The sequence below is a fragment of the Artemia sp. Qi Xiang Cuo genome, chromosome 11 (assembly GCF_049724085.1).
Source record: "Artemia sp. Qi Xiang Cuo chromosome 11, ASM4972408v1, whole genome shotgun sequence".
NCBI classification, from domain to species: Eukaryota; Metazoa; Arthropoda; class Branchiopoda; order Anostraca; family Artemiidae; genus Artemia; species Artemia sp. Qi Xiang Cuo.
The window spans coordinates 57,568,852-57,592,032 of NC_142804.1; the positions used below are offsets into that span (position 1 = coordinate 57,568,852).

General features: G+C 35.0%; 2 protein-coding genes across 2 annotated transcripts in view; one reads left to right on the forward strand and one right to left on the reverse strand.

Moving 5' to 3' along the window:
- The window catches only part of LOC148947169 (uncharacterized), a 90,969-nt gene that overhangs the window by 51,060 nt on the left and 16,728 nt on the right, over nt 1-23,181 (forward strand). The window lies entirely within an intron of this gene.
- Nucleotides 13,595-15,169, reverse strand: LOC148947170 (uncharacterized). Its single transcript, XM_089097028.1, has 2 exons — nt 15,108-15,169; nt 13,595-14,972 (listed from the first exon to the last, which is right to left on the reverse strand). The coding sequence occupies exons 1-2, from the start codon at nt 15,167-15,169 to the stop codon at nt 13,595-13,597; spliced, it is 1,440 nt and encodes a 479-aa protein (XP_088953154.1).

Here is a 23,181-nt window from a genome sequence, read left to right on the forward strand (position 1 = left end):
TATGTTAGCATATCAAACGTTTAGAAGGTCTATTGAAGCATCGGGGATGTAAGAAATGGAATTCGAATGCATCATATGTCGGATAGATAGTTTAACATAGAGAAAATATAAGTATCAGAATGAAAAATTTCTTTATCAACAGCTTTTGTCGGATATTTCAGGATAAAATTGATAAAATCGAAGTATCAGAGTGATTAAATTCTATATCAACATCCTTTTCTCGGATACATAGGATAAAATTGACATAATATAAGTGTCAGAGGGAATAATTTTTTTTATCCTTAGCCTTTTTCATAAATATTGGATAAAATTGAAGTAATCTAAGTATCAGGATGAATAAATGCTTTATCAGCATTCTTTCTCAGACATTTTGGATAAAATTGACAAAATCTAAGTATCAGAGTGATTATATTCTATACTAAAATCCATTTCTCGGGTACATAGGATAAAATTTACAAAATCTAAGTGTTAGAGTGAATAAATTATTTCTTATCAACCTATTTTGTCAGATGCATCGGATAAAATTGACAAAATCTAAGTCTCAGAGTGATCAAATTCTATATCATAATCCTTTTCTCGGCTACATAGGATAAAATTGATAAAATCTAAGTATCAGAGTTAATAAATGCTTTATCAGCATCCTTTGCCGGATATGTCGGATAAAATTGAAAAAATCTAAGTTTTAGAGTGATTAAATTCTATGTCAACATCCATTTCTCGGATACATCGGATAAAATTGACAAAATCTAAGTGTCAGAGTGAATTTTTTTTTATCAACAACCTTTGTCAGATACATCGGATAAAATTGTCAGATACAACGGATAAAATCGGATAAAATCAGATAAATCCGATGTCAGATACATCGGATAAAGACTGGCACTTTAGACATACAAACCAACAAAGACAAACACTTGGACTTGCAAACACCAACCCAGACATACAAACAGAGAAAGACAGACACTTTAGACATACAAACCAACAAAGACAAACACTTGGACTTGCAAACACCAACCCACACATACAAACAAATAGATTCTGACATACAAACAGAGAAAATGACAGGCACTTTAGACATACAAGCCAACAAAGACAAACACTTAGACTTGCAAACACCAACCCATACATACAAACAAATAGATTCAGACATACAAACAGAGAAAGACAGGCACTTTAGACCTACAAACCAACAATGACAAACACTTGGACTTGCAAACACCATCCCAGACATAGAAACAAATAGATTCAGAAATAAAAACAGAGAAAGACAGGCACTTAGACTTACAAACCAACAAAGACTCCCACTTGAACTTGCAAACACCAACCCAGATATACAAAGAAATAGACTCAGACATTAAAACAGAAAAAGACAAGCACTTTAGACATAAAAACCAAAAAAGACAATCACTTGGATTTGAAAACACCAACCTAGACATACAAACAAATAGATTCAGACATACAAACAGAGAAAGAAAGGCACTTTAGACATACAAACCAACAATGACAAGCCCTTGGACTTGCAAACACCAACACAGACATACAAACAAATAGATTCAGACATACAAACAGAGAAAGACAGGCACTTTAGACATACAAACATACAATGACAAAAACTTGGATTTGCAAACACCAACCCAAACATACAAACAAATAGATTCAGATATACAAACAGAGAAAGACAGGTACTTTAGACATACATACCAACAAAGACAAACACTTAGACTTGTAAAAACCAACCCAGACATACGAAAAAATAGATTCAGACATACTAACAGAGAAAAACAGACATTTTAGACATACAAACCAACAAAGACAAACACTTGGACTTGCAAACACCAACCCAGACATACAAACAAATAGATTCTGACATAAAAATAGAGAAAGACAGGCTTTTTGGACATACAAACAAACAAAGACAAACACTTGGACTTGCAAACACCAACCCAGACATACAAACAGAGAAGGACAGAAACTTTAGATATACAAACCAACTTGGAATCGCAAACATCAACCCATACATTCAAACAAATAGATTCAGACATAAAAACAGAGAAAGACAGGTACTTTCAACATACATACCAACAAAGACAAACACTTGGACTTGCAAACACCAAACCAGACATACAAACAAATAGATTCAGACATAGAAATAGAGAAAGACAGGCACTTTGGACATACAAACCAACAAAGACAAACAGTTGAACTTGCAAACACCAACCCAGACATACAAACAGAGAAAGACAGAAACTCGAGACATACAAACCAACAAAGACAAACCCTTGGACTTGCAAACACCAACCAACACATACAAACAAATAGATTCAGACATACAAACAGAGAAAGACAGGCACTTTAGACATACAAGCAACAAATACAAACACTTTGACTTGCAAACACCAACCCAGACATACAAACAAATAGATTCAGACATACAAACAGAGAAAGACAGGCATTTTAGACATACAAACCAACAATGACAAACACTTGGACTTGCAAACACCAACCCTGACATACAAACAAATAGATTCAGACATACAAACAGAGAAAGACAGGCAATTTAGACATACAAACCAACAATGACAAACACTTGGACTTGCAAACACCAACCCTGACATACAAACAAATAGATTCACACATACAAACAGAGAATGACATACACTTTAGACACACAAACCAAAAATGACAAACACCAACCCAAAAATACAAACAAATAGATTCAGACATACAAACAGATAAAGAAAGGCACTTAGACATACAAAACAACAAAGACAAACACTTGAACTTGCAAACACCATCCCAGACATACAAACAAATAGAATCAGACATTCAAACAGAGAAAGACAGGCACTTTATACATACAAACCAACAAAGACAAACAGTTGGACTTACAAACACCAACCCAGACATACAAACAAATAGATTCCGACATACAAACAGAGAAAGACAGGCACTTTAGACATACAAACATACAATGACAAAAACTTGGATATGCAAGCACCAACCCAAACATACAAACAAATAGATTCAGATATACAAACAGAGAAAGACAGGTACTTTAGACATACATACCAACAAAGACAAACACTTAGACTTGTAAAAACCAACCCAGACATACGAACAAATAGATTCAGACATACTAACAGAGAAAGACAGACATTTTAGACATACAAACCAACAAAGACAAACAATTGGACTTGCAAACACCAACCCACACATACAAACAAATAGATTCAGACATACAAAAAGAGAAAGACAGGTACTTTGGACATACAAACAAGCAAAGACAAACACTTGGACTCGCAAACACCAGCCCAGACATACAAACAGAGAAGGACAGAAACTTTAGATATACAAACCAACAGAGACAAACACTTGAAATTGCAAACACCAACCTCGACATACAAACAAATAGATTCAGACATACAAACAGAGAATGACAGGCACTTTAGACATACAAACCAACAAAGACAAACACTTGGACTTGCAAACACCAACCCAGACAAACAAACAATTAGATTCAGACATACAAACAGAGAAAGACAGACATACAATGGCACTTTAGACATACAGACTAACAAACACTTGGACTTGCAAACACCAACCCTCACATACAAACAAATAGATTCAGACATACAAACAGAGAAAGACAGGCACTTTAGACATACAAACCAACAAAGACAAACACTTGGATTTGCAGACACCAACCGAGACATACAAACAAATTGTTTCAGACATACAAACAGAAAAAGACAGGCACTTTAGACACACAAACCAGTAAAGACAAATACTTGGACTCGCAAATACCAACCCGGACACACAAACAAAAAGATTCAGACATATAAACATAGAATGAATGGCATTTTAGACATACAAACCAACAATGAAAAGCACTTGGACTTGCAAACACCAACCCAGACATACAAACAAATAGATTCAGACATACAAACAGAGAAAGACAGGCACTTTAGACATACAAACCAACAATGACAAACACTTGGACTTGCAAACACCAACCCACACATACAAACAAATAGATTCAGACATAGAAACAGAGAAAGACAGGTACTTTAGACATACAAACCAACCAAGAAAAACACTGGGACTTGCAAACACCAACCCAGACATACAAACAAATAGATTCAGACATACAAACAGAGAAAGACAGGCACTTTAGAAATACAAACCAACAAAGACAAACACTTGGACTTTCAAACACCAGCCCAGACATACAGACAAATAGATTCAAACATACAAATAGAGAAAAACATGTACTTTAGACATACAAAAAAACAAATACAAACTCTTGGGCTTGGAAGCACCAAGCCAGACATACAAAACAAATAGATTCAGACAAAGAAACAGAGAAATAAAGGCACTTTAGACATACAAACTAACAATGACAAGCACTCGGACTTGCAAACACCAACCCAGACATAAAAACAAATAGATTCAGACATATAAACAGAGAAAGAGGCAGTTTAGACATACAAACCAACAATGACAAAACCTTGGACTTGCAAACACCAACCAACACATACAAACAAATAGATTCAGACATACAAACAGAGAAAGACAGGAACTTTAGACATATAAACCAACAAAGACAAACAATTGTACTTGCAAACACCAACCCAGACATTCGAACAAATAGATTCAGACATACAAACAGAGAAAGACAGGCACTTTAAACATACAAGCAACAAATACAAATACTTGGACTTGCAAACACCAACCAAGACATACAAACAAATAGATTCAGACATATAAACAGAGAAAGACAGGCACTTTAGACATACAAACCAACAAAGACAAATACTTGGACTTGCAAACACCAACCCAGACATACAAACAGAGAAATACAGACACTTTAAACATACAAACCAACAACGACAAACAGTTGGACTTGCAAACACCAACCCAGAAATACAATCAGATACATTCAGACATACAAACAGAGAAAGACAGGCACTTTAGACATACAAACGAACATAGACAAACACTTAGACTTGCAAACACCAACCCAGACATACAAACAAATAGATTCAGACATACAATCATAGAAAGACAGGCAATTTATACATACTAACCAACAAAGACAAACACTGGGACTTGCAAACACCAACCCAGACATACAAACAAACAGATTCAGACATACAAACAGAGAAAGACAGGCACAATGGACATACAAACCAACAAAGACAAACACTTGGACTTGCAAACACCAACCCAGACATACAAACAAATAGATTCAGACATACAAGCAGAGAAACACAGGTATTTTAGACATACAAACCAACAAAGACAAACACTTGGAATTGCAAACACCAACCCAGACACATAAACAGAGAAAGACAGTCACTTTAGACATACTAAACAACAAATACAACCATTTCGACTTGCAAAGAACAACACATACAAAACAAAAAATAGAATTAGACATACAATCAGAAAAACACAGGCACTGTAGAAATACAAACCAACAAAGACAAACACTTGGACTTGCAAACACCAACCCAGACATACATACAAATAGATTCAGACATAGAAACAGAGAAAGACAGTCACTTTAGACATACTAACCAACAAAGACAAACACTTGGACTTGCAAACACCAACCCAGACATACACACAAACAGATTCAGACATACAAACAGAGAAAGACAGGCACTTTAGACATACAAACCAACATAGACAATCACTTGAACTTGAAAACACCAACCCAGACATACAAACAAATAGATTCAGACATACAAGCAGAGAAAGACAGGCACTTTAGACATACATACCAACAAAGACAAACACTTGGACTTGCAAACACCAACCCAGACATACAAACAAATAGATTCAGACATGCAAACAGAGAAACACAGGCACTTTAGACATACAAACCAACAAAGACAAACACTTGGACATGCAAACACCAACCCAGACATACGAACTAATAAATTCAGACATACAAACAGAGAAAGACAGGCACGTTAGACATACAAACCAACAAAGACAAACACTTGGACTTGCAAACACCGGCCCAGACATACAAACAAATAGATTCAGACATACAAACAGAGAATGACAGGCACTCTAGATATACAAACCAACAAATAAAACACTTGGACTTGTAAACACCAACCCACACATACAAAAAATTCTTCGCATTATTTTATTTATTTATTCATTTTTGCAAGTAGAGTGGTTTTAATTTACATTTATTCTATTCAAACACCAACCCACACATACAAAAAAAAAGATTAAGACAAAAAAGCAGAGAAATACAGGCACTTTAGACAAAAAAACCAAAAAAGACAAACACTTTGACTTGGAAACACCAACCCAGACATACAAACAGAGAAAGACAGACACTATAGACATACAAAACAACAAAGACAAACAGTTGGACTTGCAAACACCAACCCAGACATACAAAAAAATAGATTCAGACATACAAACAGAGAAAGATAGGTACTTTAGACATACAAACCAACATAGAAAAACACTTGGACTTGCAAACACCAACCCAGACATACAAACAAATAGATTCAGACATACAAACAGAGAAAGACAGGCTACTTGTAGACAGGCTACTGTAGATTCAGATATACAATCAGAGAAAGACAGGCACTTTAGACATACAAACCAACAAAGACAAACACTTGGACTTGCAAACACAAACCCAGACATACAAACAGAGAAAGACAGACACTTTTGATATACAAACCAACAAAGACAAACACTTGGACTTGTAAAGACCAACCCAGACATACAAACAAATAGATTCAGACATACAAACAGAGAAAGACAGGCACTTTAGACATACAAACCAACATATACAAACACTTGAACTTGCAAACACCAACCCAGACATACAACAAATAGATTTAAACATACAAACAGAGAAAGACAGACACTTTAGACATACAAACCAACAATGAAAAGCACTTGGACTTGCAAACACCAACCCAGACATACAAACAAATAGATTCAGATATACAAACAGAGAAAGACAGGCACTTTAGATATACAAACCAACAATGACAAACACTTGGACTTGCAAACACCAACCCACACATACAAACAAATAGATTCAGAGATAGAAACAGAGAAAGACAGGTACTTTAGACATACAAACCAACAAAGACAAACACTTGGACTTGCAAACACCAACCCAGACATACGAACAAATAGATTCAGACATACAGACAGAGAAAGACAGGCACTTTAGACATACAAACCAACAAAGACAAACACTTGGACTTTCAAACACCAGCCCAGACATACAGACAAATAGATTCAGACATACAAACAGAGAAATACAGGCACTTTAGACATACAAACCAACAAAGACAAACACTTGGACTTGCAAACACCGACCCAGACATACAAAAAAATAGATTCAGACATACAAACAGAGAAAGACAGGCACTTTAGACATACAAACCAACAATGACAAGCACTCGGACTTGCAAACACCAACCCAGACATAAAAACAAATAGATTCAGACATATAAACAGAGAAAGAGGCAGTTTAGACATACAAACCAACAATGACAAAACCTTGGACTTGCAAACACCAACCAACACATACAAAAAAATAGATTCAGACATACAAACAGAGAAAGACAGGTACTTTAGACATATAAACCAACAAAGACAAACAATTGTACTTGCAAACACCAACCCAGACATTCGAACAAATAGATTCAGACATACAAAAAGAGAAAGACAGGCACTTTAAACATACAAGCAACAAAAACAAACACTTGGAATTGCAAACACCAACCAAGACATACAAACAAATAGATTCAGACATACAAACAGAGAAAGACAGGCACTTTAGACATACAAACCAACAAAGACAAACACTTGGACTTGCAAACACCAACCCAGACATACAAACAGAGAAAGACAGACACTTTAAACATACAAACCAACAACGACAAACAGTTGGACTTGCAAACACCAACCCAGAAATACAATCAGATACATTCAGACATACAAACAGAGAAAGACAGGCACTTTAGACATACAAACGAACATAGACAAACACTTGGACTTGCAAACACCAACCCAGACATACAAACAAATAGATTCAGACATACAAACAGAGAAAGACAGGCACTTTAGACATACTAACCAACAAAGACAAACACTAGGACTTGCAAACACCAACCCAGACAAACAGATTCAGACATACAAACAGAGAAAGACAGGCACAATGGACATACAAACCAACAAAGACAAACACTTGGACTTGCAAACACCAACCCAGACATACAAACAAATAGATTCAGACTTACAAACAGAGAAAGACAAGTATTTTATACATACAAACCAACAAAGACAAACACTTGGACATGCAAATACCAGCCCAGACATAAAAACAGCGAAAGACAGACACTTAAGACATACAAACCAACAAAGACAAACAGTTTGACTTGCAAACACCAACCCAGACATAAAAACAAATAGATTCAGACATACAAACAGAGAAACACAGGCACTTTAGACATACAAACCAACAAAGACAAACACTTGGACTTGCAAACACCAACCCACACATACATACAAATAGATTCAGACATAAAAACAGAGAAAGACAGGCACTTTAGACATACAAACCAACAAAGACAAACACTAGGACTTGCAAACACCAACCCAGACATACAAACAAACAGATTCAGACATACAAACAGATAAAGACAGGCACTTTAGACATACAAACCAACAAAGACAAACACTTGAACTTGAAAACAGCAACCCAGACATACAAACAAATAGATTCAGACATACAAGCAGAGAAAGACAGGCACGTTAGACATACATACCAACAAAGACAAACACTTGGACTTGCAAACACCAACCAAGACATACAAACAAATAGATTCAGACATGCAAACAGAGAAACACAGGCACTTTAGACATACAAACCAACAAAGACAAACACTTGGACATGCAAACACCAACCCAGACATACAAACTAATAAATTCAGACATACAAACAGAGAAAGACAGGCACGTTAGACATACAAACCAACAAAGAAAAACACTTAGACTTGCAAACACCAGCCCAGACATACAAACAAATAGATTCAGACATACAAACAGAGAATGACAGGCACTCTAGATATACAAACCAACAAATAAAACACTTGGACTTGTAAACACCAACCCACACATACAAAAAATTCTTCGCATTATTTTATTTATTTATTCATTTTTGCAAGTAGAGTGGTGTTTATTTACAATTATTATATTCAAACACCCACCCACACATACAAAAAAATAGATTCAGACAAACAAGCAGAGAAATACAGGAACATTAGACAAAAAAACGAACAAACACAAACACTTTGAATCGCAAACCCCAACCCAGACATACAAACAGAGAAAGACAGACACTTTAAACATACAAACCAACAAAGACCAACAGTTGGACTAGCAAAGACCAACCCGGACATACAAAAAAATAGATTCAGACATACAAACAGAGAAAGACAGGCACTTTAGACATACAAACCAACATAGAAAAACACTTGGACTTGCAAACACCAACCCAGACATACAAACAAATAGATTCAGACATACAAACAGAGAAAGACAGGCTACTTGTAGACAGGCTACTGTAGATTCAGACATACAAGCAGAGAAAGACATTCACTTTAGACATACAAACGAACAAAGACAAACATTTGGAATCGCAAACACCAACCCAGACATACAAACAGATAAAGACAAATACTATAGACATACAAAACACCAAAGACCAACATTTGGACTAGCAAACACCAACCCAGACACACAAACAAATAGATTCAGACATAAAATCAGAGAAAGACAGGCACTTTAGACATACAAACCAACATAGACAAACACTTGGACTTGCAAACACCAACCCAGACATACAAACAAATAGATTCACACATACAAACAGAGAAAGACAGGCACTTTAGACATACAAACCAACAAAGAAAAGCACTTGGACTTGCAAACACCAGCCCATACATACAAACAAATAGATTCAGATATACAAACAGAGAATGACAGGCACATTAGACATATAAATCAACAATGACAAACACTTGGACTTGCAAACACCAACCCACACATACAAACAAATAGATTCAGATATAGAAACAGAGAAACGTTAGACATAGCGTTTAGAAAAACGTCAGACAGGCACGTTAGACATACAAACCAACAAAGAAAAACACTTGGACTTGCAAACACCAGCCCAGACATACAAACAAATAGATTCAGACATACAAACAGAGAATGACAGGCACTTTAGATATACAAACCAACAAATAAAACACTTGGACTTGTAAACACCAACCCACACATACAAAAATTTCTTCGCATTATTTTATTTATTTATTTATTTTTGCAAGTAGAGTGGTTTTAATTTCCATTTATTCTAGTATCTGAAGCATCATTAGAATATATACAGTTAGGTAATATGTATAATAATTCTTCAAATATATTTTAAAGTATTTATTTTAGTTACAAGTAGTCGTTTTTCTTATTATGGTATCTGAAGCATCTTTAGAATAGATTAAGGGACCTTAAATAGACAAATCTTTTTTTGCTTGTCCCTCACACTAGAGCCGTTTGTCTGCCTGACTGCTTTTTTTATCTATAGGATTAATTTTATATGTGGAGGGGGGTTGCATTTTTAACAGAGTGGAAGGATTTTGTACAGAGATTAATTTTACATGAGCAGGGGGGTTTCCAGGGTGAAATTTTCAGGAGAAATTATACCGATTTTTTCCAGAGACGTAAGCTAACTTTTAACTTAAATTTTAGCTCCTTAGTCTTAGATTTTCTCATCAAATTGTTAATTAGAAAATGAGTGTGTCGTTCTATTATTAAAGACAATCCTTCAAGCTCCTATCAGCAAAAATGTGGAATTTTTTATTTTTGACAGAGTGGAAGGATTTTCTACGGGGATTAATTTTACATGAGGAGAGGGGTTTTCCAGGGGTGAAATTTTCAGGGAAAAATTTTACCTATTTTTTCCAAGGAGACGGAACGGACAGAATTTGAACTTTAGCGTAAAGAGCTAGGTGTCAAGGAGGGAGATAATAGATATTGATGACAATACTAAACTAAAATTACCACAAAATTCCACATTATTGCACAGAAATACCAAAACCATAGGTTAGGTTAGGTTAGCCTACGTACGCGTGCGTACGTAGGCTAACCTAACCTATGGTTTTGGTATTTCTGTGCAATAATGTGGAATTTTGTGGTTATGTTAGTTTAGTATTAACTATGACAAGGGAAACCACGACAAAAACTACTGAAATATTCCAACTCTTGCATTTCAAGGAAAGAAATCCAAAATGAGCTTTGAAAAAACAAGAGAATGTAAATGTGACAAGGTAAACCACGATAAAACACTATTGAAATATTACAACTCTATCATTTCACGAAAGAAATTCAAAATGAACTTTGAAAAATCAGGAGAATGTAACTGTGACATGGTAAACCACGACAAAACACTACTGAAATATTCCAACTCTTGCATTTCATGAAAGAAATTCAAAATGAACATTGAAAAATCAAGAGAATGTAAAAATCCAAAATGAACTTTGATAAATCAAGAGAATGTAACTGTGACAAGGTAAACCATGACAAAACACTACTGAAATATTCCAACTCTTGCATTTCAAGGAAAGAAATCCAAAATGAACTTTGAAAAATGAAGAGAATGTACCTGTGACAAGGTAAACCATAACAAAACACTACTGAAATATTCCAACTCTTGCATTTCAATGAAAGAAATCCAAAAATGAACTTTGAAAAATCAAGAGAATGTAACTGTGACAAGGCAAACCACGACAAAACACTATTGAAATATTCCAACTCTTGCATTTCAAAGAAATAATTCCAAAATGAACTTTGAAAAATCAAGAGAATTTAACTGTGACAAGGTAAACCACGACAAAACACTACTGAAATATTCCAACTCTTGCATTTCAACGAAAGAAATTCAAAATGAACTGTGAAAAATCAAGAGAATGTAACTGTGACATGGTAAACCACGACTAAACACTACTGAAATATTCCAACTCTTGCATTTCACGAAAGAAATTCAAAATGAACTTCAAAAAATCAAGAGAATGTAACTGTGACAAGGTAAAGCACAACAAGACACTCCTGAAATATTCCAACTCTTGCATTTCAACGAATGAAATTCAAAATGAACTTTGAAAAATTAAGAGAATGTAACTGTGACATGGTAAACCACGACAAGACACTACTGAAATAATCCAACTCTTGGATTTCAATGAAAGAAATTCAAAATGAACTTTGAAAAATCAAGAGAATGTAAAAATCCAAAACGAACTTTGGAAAATCAAGAGAATTTAACTTTGACAAGGTAAACCATGACAAAACACTACTTAAATATTCCAACTCTTGCATTTCAAGGAAAGAAATCCAAAATGAACTTTGAAAAATCAAGACAATGTAACTGTGACAGGGTAAAGCACAACAAAACACTACTGAAATATTCCAACTCTTGCATTTCAATGAAAGAAATCCAAAATGAACTTTGAAAAATCAAGAGAATGTAACTGTGACAAGGTAAACCACGACAAAACACTACTGAATTTAAGTATGTTTCATTTCATTCGAAGACATGTAAAAAAAAAGTTGAAAAAAATATATCATGTTAAAAAAAAAATCATTGCTTTTTATTCAAAAGAATGGATTACTTACATTTGCAGACTAAATTTTGCTTTGATTGGCTCCATTGGCAAAAATTGTAGCGAGACTGGGCAGTATTGCTTTTTATCCCTTCCTGCCAAAAAAAAGGGGCAATAGAAGTTATCATATACAACTCCCAGTATTTGATTTTCTTTAGTTACGCGCATGGATTTTTCATCAAATACAGATCACTTTTAAGAAGTATTTCTTTCGTTTTATTTAAATACAAGTTTTCTTGTACTAGTTTATTACATATAATACATATTATAAAAAATATCTTATAAATAATACTAGCCAAAGAGTTGATTTTAAAAACTTCTGGCATAGAAGATTTTAAAACAGACTTTTAAAATTGAAAAATTTAAAATTTTTGGCACATTTGACTTTCAACCTTTGAAAATGAAACTTCCCAAGACTTTATTCCGAGTAAGTTTTTCTGTTTGTTTTTTTTTCAATACCATTTTTATTCGATTTGAAGAGACTAATTAAATTCTCTGATGCCTTTAATTTGTAAGTTATTTTTTGGATTCTTGTGTTTGGTTGATCGATTGAGAAGGAAAAGGTTAAACATGTTCAATGCTGAGAATTGATGAGTTGAAAACGAATAGGGGCTGTGTAGTCGCTTATTAGTGATTTTTATATGATAGTTTTTTTTTTGTTGTTTTAGGCCTAGTTGGGTTAGTGATCTCCTTTACAAGCTTGGCGTCTGGATTTTGTGATTTTTGGTCGATGAATTAACCCTAATTTAACTTAAAAAAAAATAAGATGTATTCAAGACTAATCAGTGTGAAAACTTAAGTTTCCGGCTTAAGTAGGCTTACATTCTAGATTAAACACTAAGCTTATCTGCTTTCCCAACAATGGCCAAATCAAGCACGGAACCAGATTTTTAAGGTTTCTTACTATCTCTCATTGCAATATCTCCTCCTTGCAATGCTTTCAGCATTGCAAGCATTCCAGCATTGATTCTTTCTTTTAGCATTGCTATCTGTGTTTCAAATTCCTTGATTTTAATTTTCTTTATCATTGTATACTTTTTGGCGGCTCCTCTATTATCTTCCTTGCGTTTGGCTTCTTTTTTTCTTATACTAAAGCAATTATTTGTATCTTTATATATATCAAAACACCCATAATTTTTTCCTTCTTCGTTTTTTGCTTCAGTAGTTCCAAAAAAATTTTTGGGTTGTTGTAAAGCATTTAAGGAGTTCGGTTCGGCAATATCTGTCTTTACTGTTTCCAAAGCTAGAGTGTTGGAGATTAATGCGTCACCAGCTTGTGATCTAGCTGATAAATTCAAAGGTTCTGGCATCTCACCTCCTGCATTATTTTGTGACTGAAAAGACTCCCGTTTTTTTAATATATCAATTGCGTTTCCTCTAACTAATTCTGCTCTAATATTTTTGGCTGAAAGGCCGATGTTTGCTGTGACTAGGCGCTCAAGTCGAAGAATGTAATCTTTTTTTCTTCTTCTGTAAGCTCTAGCAGCTACGTTATTTCGCTCTCTTCTCAATTTTGTTTCAAATAAAAGAGCTTGAATCTTTTTTGATTTGTTTTGCTTTTCAAGTTTTAGAGCATTTTTTGTTCGCCAAGTTTGATGTAAATCCCTAAAACGATATCCAAGGGCTTTATTTTTTTTAGATGTATGTGCTTCCATGATTGCTGTAGAATCTGAGCTAAAAGAATGAGAATCCTTTGGACTTTGAAAAATATTGACGTTTGAAAGCGGTTCTGATTTTCCCTCATCTTCAGCATTTTCTTGGCTGGTACATGACCCATAATCAACAACATTCATTTTGACTCTTTTTCTTTCATTATCTTCCGTTGGTTGATACCTTTGATGTTTTTGATGAGTCTCTTCAAGTAAATCTGTTTCACTACTAATTTCATCAGCATCCCTTAACATCTTAGAAATTAAATTTTGTATCCCATAGCTTAACAGATTATCAGCCACTATACATGGAGGCTCCTTATCTTCATCTTTTTGTTTTCCTTCGAACTTAATGTTTGGTTCATAGTCTTCGCTACTCAGTGCCGGCTTCTCTTTGTCGTCAAATATTTCTTCGGTAACTTGTAAAATCTTAGCTTTTGGAAATTGCCTTCTTAAGGATGAGTTGGAAACATCATTGTAATCCAAATTCTCTGAACTGAAAACATTTTTGTTTCGGGATCTAGACTTTATTGTTCCTCTTAATGATTGTTTTTTATTTTCCTGGACATCTACTAGAGAATAGCCTGTCTTTGTCAGAATTTTAGTCGTGTATTGACTACCTGATGGTCCTCTTTTGATCAATGGTGTACATTCCTTGCTACCTACTATTTTAAGATCCTCACATGTGATGGTCTTTGAATTTGCACCAGCCTGGAAATCAGTTTTACAATGGACGGTTGAACATGACTCTGTTTTGGCATCCAAATCCATGACGGCTGGTGAACTGCAACGTATCTGACCGTCCACTCTATTCATTTTGTGCTCGTTTCCCCTCTTTATAGGCAAACGTGGCTTGTAATCTACCAGAAGATCATCAAAACCCCTTTGGGCTTCCTGACTTATTACTTTCAAATTTGATGTTATTTCCATTGTGTCTTAAAGTGTTTCGCATCATTAATAACAAAATATTTGTCTTACTGTTTGACATGCCCCGACTATTCTAATAAAGTTATTTATTGCAAGAACTCGATTTTGACAGCTATAAATAAACTAAACTGTCAGTGAGATATTTTTCCTATTTGGTTTAAAAAGTTACAAAATAAACTGTAACTAAATTGTTTAGTAGCTTAGTATTGCGTCATCTTCTGTGTTAATTTTTTCTTATAGAAATACGTCATTCAAAAAGTGATAGTAGGCAATGATTCCTTTTATGATTCCGTCGAATCAGTGTGAATCAAGCATAACCATCCATTAAAACTATAAGATCCATTTCCTTCAAGATTTCTTGAAAAAGGGGCCAGTTGCCAATGGAGTTGATATAGGTTTTTGTATAAAGTAGCATGAATCCTGAATGGATGCAAGTATAACAAAGTGATCTGGTTACAGTTGGGGAATCTTTGCAATCTTGGCTTTCTCATGATCAAATGATGGGCCAAGTTGCGAGTCAATACCAATACTACTATCAACTCATTGCAGCACCGAGCCATCTGAGACCAGCACAGGTATGCACGCTCCTTCTCCATCCACATCTATTCTAAACTTCCCTCTTTATATCCTCCCGGAGAGTTCCAACTTTGCTTAAATCCTTTCCTACGGCCTCTTTCCATTCAGTTCTTGGAAAACATGCTTATTGTTTGGCCCTACTTGGTTCGTCAGAAAGTACAATCTGGGCAATCTGCCATGCTTCATCTGCAGAACATGTCAAAGCCATTTCAACCTTTCCCTTATTATAGCTCTAGAAAGCTGGATAAAACTAAAATTTTTCATACACCTTACTTTTGGAAATATGGTCAGTCAGATGCATACCCAAAAGAATGCATAGGCATGTCTTCTGGAAAACATCTATCCTTCTTTTATAGCACCCATGTTTCAAAACCACGCATGACCACTGTCATCACTGTAACCTCCAATATTCTAATCTTGTTTTGCAGACTTATCTTCCTATTCTTCAAAACTTTCTCAGCTGTAAAAAAAAAAAAAAAAAAAAAACCTGGGCCTTGGCTATTCTACTTTTAACATCTTCACTGCAACCACCATCTTTACTTATAATACTACATACGTGAATGAAGGTGTCCAAGTTTTTGATAACATCAAGTCTTCATCACAACATCGCCTCGTAAATAGCTTTTGATAAGTATTTTAATATTAATGATGTTTCATGTTAAGAATAAAAAAAATAATACATTTTGTTCTTGCACATATTATCCTCAAAAGTACTGTTTATTACGTTTCGTTTTCTATTAGCAAGAGTTGCTCTTTACTTACAGCTTAGTATTATGAACTGATTGATCTAAGACTTTATTTAATATGAAAGAAGCCGGGACTCCCTCCTCCAACCTAGTTCTTTAAAACTGTGCCAAGTATAGCTATATACAAAGAGTTTCAATGCTGGTATAATAGTGTGTGAAGAATGACAAATATCCCTTGAGAAGTGCAAGATCCTTCTAAATATTCCCTGAAAGTCTCAACATAATACTCTTACATGCTCCTGATCTATTGCACATGCGCTCTTTTGACGAACTGGATGCACATAATGTCTTATGATTCAGTTGAATATCCCCCTCAATATTCTCTTCAAGTTTTAACTTAATAGCCTTAGTCGCTCCTCATATATTGAACATACTTCCTTTTGAAAACCCTTAGCCTCTTCTGAGATAATGCACATTAACCCTTGTGACAACCTCGACACATATAGTGTATCTAAATTTATTTCAGTATCCTCCTCAATATTCCTCGTTTCAACTTGACATACTTAGTTGCTATTACAGACACCCCCTCGTGACAACCTGGATGCATATAATCTTTTTTGATTTTGTTTAACGTGGCTTCATCATTCCTTGAAGGTTTCGACTTGAAATCCTTGGCTGACCCTGATATATTGCGGATATTAAATCCTTTTGGCAACGTGGACAAATCGAATGTCTTTTATTTTAGTCCAATATCCTTCTCTACATTCCCTGAAAATCCTAACATAAACAACTGTAGCCGTCTTTGGTATATTAAAGATTTACATTTTTGACAACATGGATGCTTATACCGACTTTTGATTTAGTTCAACATCCCCCTTAATGTTCGCCGAAAGTTCCAACATAATATTCTTAGTAGTTTGTATATATTGCACATACAGCCTTTTAACAACCTGGTTGTCTTTTGATTTACTTAAAATCCCTTTCTCAAAACGCCTTGAAATTTTCAGCTTCATATTCTTGGCTGTTCCTGAGATATTGCAAGTAATTCCTTTTGACAACGTGGATACACAGTGCCTTTTAATTTAGCTGAACATCTTCTAGGAATGCCCTGAAAAGTCTAACTTGATACCTTGAGCCATTTCTTATATCTTAAAGATACATCCTTTAGACAACTTGGAAGCAGAAAGTCTCTTTTGATTCATTTTTAACTCTCCACAGTATTCCCTAACTAAATATTTCAACGATATAACCCTAGACATTTCTCAGGTGCTGTAAATACGCCCTTCTGATATCCAGGATGCTCATAATTTAGTTCAACCTGTCTCTCAAGACCCTCTGACAGTTTCAACTTGATACTTTCTGCTGTTCATGAGATACTGCAGTTTCGTCCTTCTGACGACCTTGATGCTCATACTGTCTTTTTATTTTGTTCCATATTCTCAGAAAATGTAGAATAAATAATCTTAGCCATTCCTGAGATAATTCAACATCCCGCTCAACATTTCCTTAAAATTTCGTCTTAATCGTATTGCCCATTCCTGAGATATTGCAAAATAAACCTTTCTGACAACTTGGATACACGTAATGGGTTTTGATTTAGTTCGACATCCCCCTTAACATTTTCTGAAAGTAATGATTAATACTCTTAGCCACTCATGATATATTTCAAATACAACCTTTCGATATCATTTATGAAATTAGTGTCCTTAGGTAAATATGAAATTAGTGCCCTCAACCTTCCCTGAAAGTATCAATTACGTGATCTCTGCTATTCTTGAAATATCACAGATGAGACCTTTTGAGATCCTGAAATCACATGATATCTTTTGATTCAGTTCAGATTCTCTCTCAATATTCCCTGAAAGTTTCAGCTTAGTACTCTCACATTCCCTTAGATATTTCAGATACGCCCTTTTGACCACCTGGACCAACGTGATGTCTTTTGGGTTCGTTTTGTATCCCTAGCCACATGACCTTAGAGTTTCAAAGTATTATAAATAATCCTTCCTTAGATACTGCCAATACGCCCTTTTCAAAATCTGGATGCAGATATAATATTTTGGTTTAGTTAAACATCCCCCTCAACATTCCCTGAAAGTATTCCTGTAGCCATTTTATAAACCCAGGATCAAACATGACTCCCTTTCCCAATATTAAAACGCACATTTAAGTAATGGACAGCGGACTTAATTTACAGCCCTTGCCCTAGTGGCTGTGGGAAGTAATTTCATCCTCGTAGGCATAAATAATATATTTAAGCTATATCACCCTTCACTTAGGCAGTGCTATTCTACTGATACTGGTTTAATTTTGCCTTTTGGGTAAGAGAAATAGAATTTGTATGTTAAGCTCGAAATTTTAACTATTTCTGCATTTTAAGGAAAGAAAAATCACATACTGCGTCTTGAATTGCTACACTCGACTTGTCTTGGATTTATTTTCATGCCAGTTCTTTTTCAGTCTACAAAGAACTTGTTTTAATCAAAACACCCTGAACTGTTTAGTTCTGTATATTTCGTAGCAAAAATAATAATAATAATAACATGTATTTATCATTATTTTCCGGAAATTTTGAATTAGCTTTGAATCTAATTACTATTGTTATTTTCCTCCTTTCCAATGTTGACTGTTCTTAAGAAAGCTGACTGAGTTCACTATTGATCAAGATGCAAGGCTAGGTTTTCTGCCATATCAACGCTAATGTAGACGTCAATGGTGTAAAAAGAGCAGGTGTTAAAACAAAAGCAAAAACTGTATCTTTAGGCAATTAAATAAAAAAAAACAATTTTTTCAACTGAAAGTTAGGAGCAACATTAAAACTCAAAACGAACAGAAATTATTACGTATATGACGGGGTTCGTCCCCTAGTCAATACCTCGCTCTTTGCGCTAAAGTACAAATTTTTTTCGAATCACACATCCCTGAATCACAAAGGTCGTTTAATTAGAATAGATAGCTCTTTTGAAAATACTAAAAAAAACTTTAACGTAAAGAGCGAGTTATTGACTTCTCATATACTTAATAATTTCTATTCGTTTTAACTTTTAATGTTGCTCCTAACTTTCAGTTGAAAAAACTTGTTTTTTTCATTTAATTTCTTATTGTTTTTTAAAAAGTGCTGGGAAATCCGACGCCCCCGTCATGGAAATGTCCCTTCCCCCAAGGAAACATCCTCCATGGAAAGATCTTCCCATGTAACCCCCTCCCCACGAGGAAAAATATCTCTTGAAAATGTTCGTAAACTTCCCAATAACCAATACATGTGTAAACAATGGGCAAATTCATAGCTTGCAACTTTCCCCCGAGAATTGTGGGGGACTAAGTCATCCTCAATGAGATATTTATTAGATTTTCGACTATGATGAAGAAAATGGATATCTCAAAATTTTTATTGTGTGACTTTGGTAAGAAATGAGCGTGGGAGGGGGCCAAGTTGCCCTCCAAAGATTTTGATCACTAAAAACGGCACTAGAACTTTTCATTTCCGTTCGAATGAGCCCTCGTACGATATTTTAGGACTACTGGATCAAAAAGATCATCTCTGAAAAAAAAACACGCATCCGTGATCTTTCTTCTGGCAAAAAATACAAAATTCTACATCTTTGAAGATAGGAGCTAGAAACATATACAGTAGAGTTTTCTGTTACGCTGAATCTGATGGCTTGATTTTCATTAAGGCTCTATCTCTTTTAGGGGGTGTTTCCCGCTTTTCCGAAAATAGGGCAAATATTTTTACCCTATTTTTATCTATATCAAAGACGCCTTGGATGCACGTAATGGGTTTTGATTTAGTTCGACATCCCCCTTAACATTTTCTGAAAGTTCTGTTTAATGCTCTTAGCCACTCATGATACATTTCAAATACACCCTTTCGATATCATTTATGAAATTAGTGTCCTTAGGTAATTACGAAATTAGTGCCCTCAACCTTCCCTGAAAGTATTAACCACGTGATCTCTGCTATTTTTGAAATATCACAGATAAGACCTTTTGAGATCCTGAAAGCACATAATATCTATTGATTTAGTTCAGTATCTCCCTCAATATTCCCTGAGAATTTCAACTTAGTACTCTCACATTCCCTTAGATATTTCAGATACGCCCTTTTGACCACCTGGAGAAACATGATGTCTTTTGAGTACGTTTTGTATCCCTAGCCACATGACCTTAGAGTTTCAAAGTATTCTAAATAATCCTTCCTTAGATACTGCCAATACGCCCTTTTAAAAACCAGGATGCAGATATAATCTTTTGGTTTAGTTAAACATCCACCTCAACATTCCCTGAAAGTGTTCCCGTAGCCATTTTATAAACCTATGATCAACCATGACTCCCTCTCTTAATATTAAAACCCATGAAATTGATGGGTTTTAATATTTAGCTTTGAATATCGTTTATGAAATTAGTCTCCTTTGGTAATTATGAAATTAGTGCCTTTCGACTGATTTTTCAGGTTTTCCTTTCGACCTCAAAGATCAAACATCTAAACCTTACATCAACTTTGAAAAATGGCTGTTTCAAAATTCTGATTGTAGGTGTGTTTGGAGATTGTGAACGCGCGGAAGGGGTCAGTTGCCCTCAAATGACTTTCGACTATTAAAATGGGCTGAGGTCATATGATTATTCGATCAAGCAAGTCCTTTGTGAAGTTTTTGCGACAATGCTTTCTATAAAAACCTTATACGCTCCAGGGCATAAGTTACAACCCTTATATATTAAAAATAAAAAATAAACACGCATCCGTGATCTTTCTTGTGGAAAAAAAAATACAAAATTCCACATTTTTGCAGATAGGAGCTTGAAACAAATACAGTAGGCTTTCTGTTACCCTGACTCTGATGGTTTGATTTTCATTAAGATTCTATCACTTTGAGGGGGTGTTTACCCTTTTTTTGAAAATAGGGTGTTTTTTTTCAGGCGCGTAACTTTTTGATGTGTTGGACTAAATTTGATAAAACTTACATCAGCGTATCAGCGAAATCGGCGTACAAATCTGATGCTTTTGATGTATCTTCTGGTTTCAAAATTTCGTTTTTTAGAGTTTCGATTACTATTGAGGCGGGTCACTCCATACTTACAGTCTGTTACCACAAACTGTTTGACATTGTTTTACGAAAAGAGGAAGAGAATCCTCTAGACGAGTGTTTTTCAATCTTTTTCATGACATGACCTTCCTAGTGTCAAAAAATATTTCACGACCCCTCAACCCTTATCATGTCAAAAATATGTCATTCACAGATACATTTTAGGCGTTTGCATTATTAGGATTCAGATATAAATATAAAATTAAGTATATAACACATATAAATTTAAATCGAATATACAGCCAATTAATAACTAACAAACAAATACAAACATGTTTGAATTGTTATGGCCGAGACTCTCACTGCCATCTGTTAATAAAACCTTGAACTAGAACCCTCTACACGGTCCACAACTTTCGAGACGTTTCGTTATGCTTTGAGATTATTCTCGCTAGAATATCGCCTATAAATATAGGGCGGTCGCCCGCCACCACTGCAGGGTTGCCACCGGTGAAACTCTAGTGTCACTTTTGACACTTTTTTTTAAATGGCACTTTTCGGGACACCTGACACTATTAGGACACTTTTTAGCAAAAGTGGCACTCTCTTTGCTAGGTAGCACTATTTTAAAAAAAAAGAATTTTTTCAGACAAAAAACCGGTAGGAAAACTGTCAATGTAGATATGGATCGATATCCTTTTTCCGTCAGTTAAGATTCTTATCTTAACTCCGCGCGCGGCAATTATTGGATGCAAGAATCTTTCTGTGCGGTAAAAAACGTAAACGTGTTTGTCTCTATCTGTGTGTGAGAATTTTTTATATTCTTATCACTGATAAGCGAAGATCACCCAGTGATCTTCGATACGAAATACTTGGCAATGGAGAGGACAGAGACAGACATTTAACTGCAATATGGTGGAGAAGCCTCCAATTGTTTTCAGTTGTTTAGTTCAACTATTTTGTGTTGTTGCAATAACGATAAGCCAGTCAAGCGGTTTGCGATCCTTGAGGGGGTCCGGATTCAATTTTTATGTTTTATTATTTGAGGGTTGACTACAATTCAAAGAAGAAAAGAGCAAGAAGAGCTAAGAGGGTATTTTTGCGCCACTATGTTATATGCTGTTACTATGTTAACCAGTCACTACGCCAGTGACTGTTTAACTTCACGCGTCTTTTCATCGATTTCCGTGACTGGAGCTCTTGAAGCTCAGTGACTGAAAAGCTCACTGGTGATATCACACAACGACTCAGCAACGCAAAAACATCCACTAAGCTCACTGGTGTCCCACAAGAATATCTAGTGACCTCTTCAGTGATTGGGCCAGTGACGCAAAAATGAGCTCTAACATTTCCGTTCATATTTTTCGTATTTTTTTTTTACCTCTTGGCAATGGACAAATAAATAGTCATGCATAACCATCCTACTAAAAACAAAATTGATACCAAAACTTCCATTATCTTAAATCCTATGCAATCATTAGCAAAATCACAATCTAATTTCACCTTTTTTTTTACTTAAATTTATGTTACATCATTACATAAATTGAATTTGAACGCTCTTCCTCATTTGATTATTTCATTCCCATTCAAATTGTACTGCAAATGACCTTTAACG

Bases quoted from the DNA above. Each gene is read 5' to 3' on its own strand.
- LOC148947170 (XM_089097028.1), bottom strand. From the start codon at position 15,169: ATGAATAGAGTGGACGGTCAGATACGTTGCAGTTCACCAGCCGTCATG. The intron at 14,973-15,107 runs AACAGAGTCATG...AGGACCATCAGG, and splicing joins GTCATGGATTTGGATGCCAA to TAGTCAATACACGACTAAAA.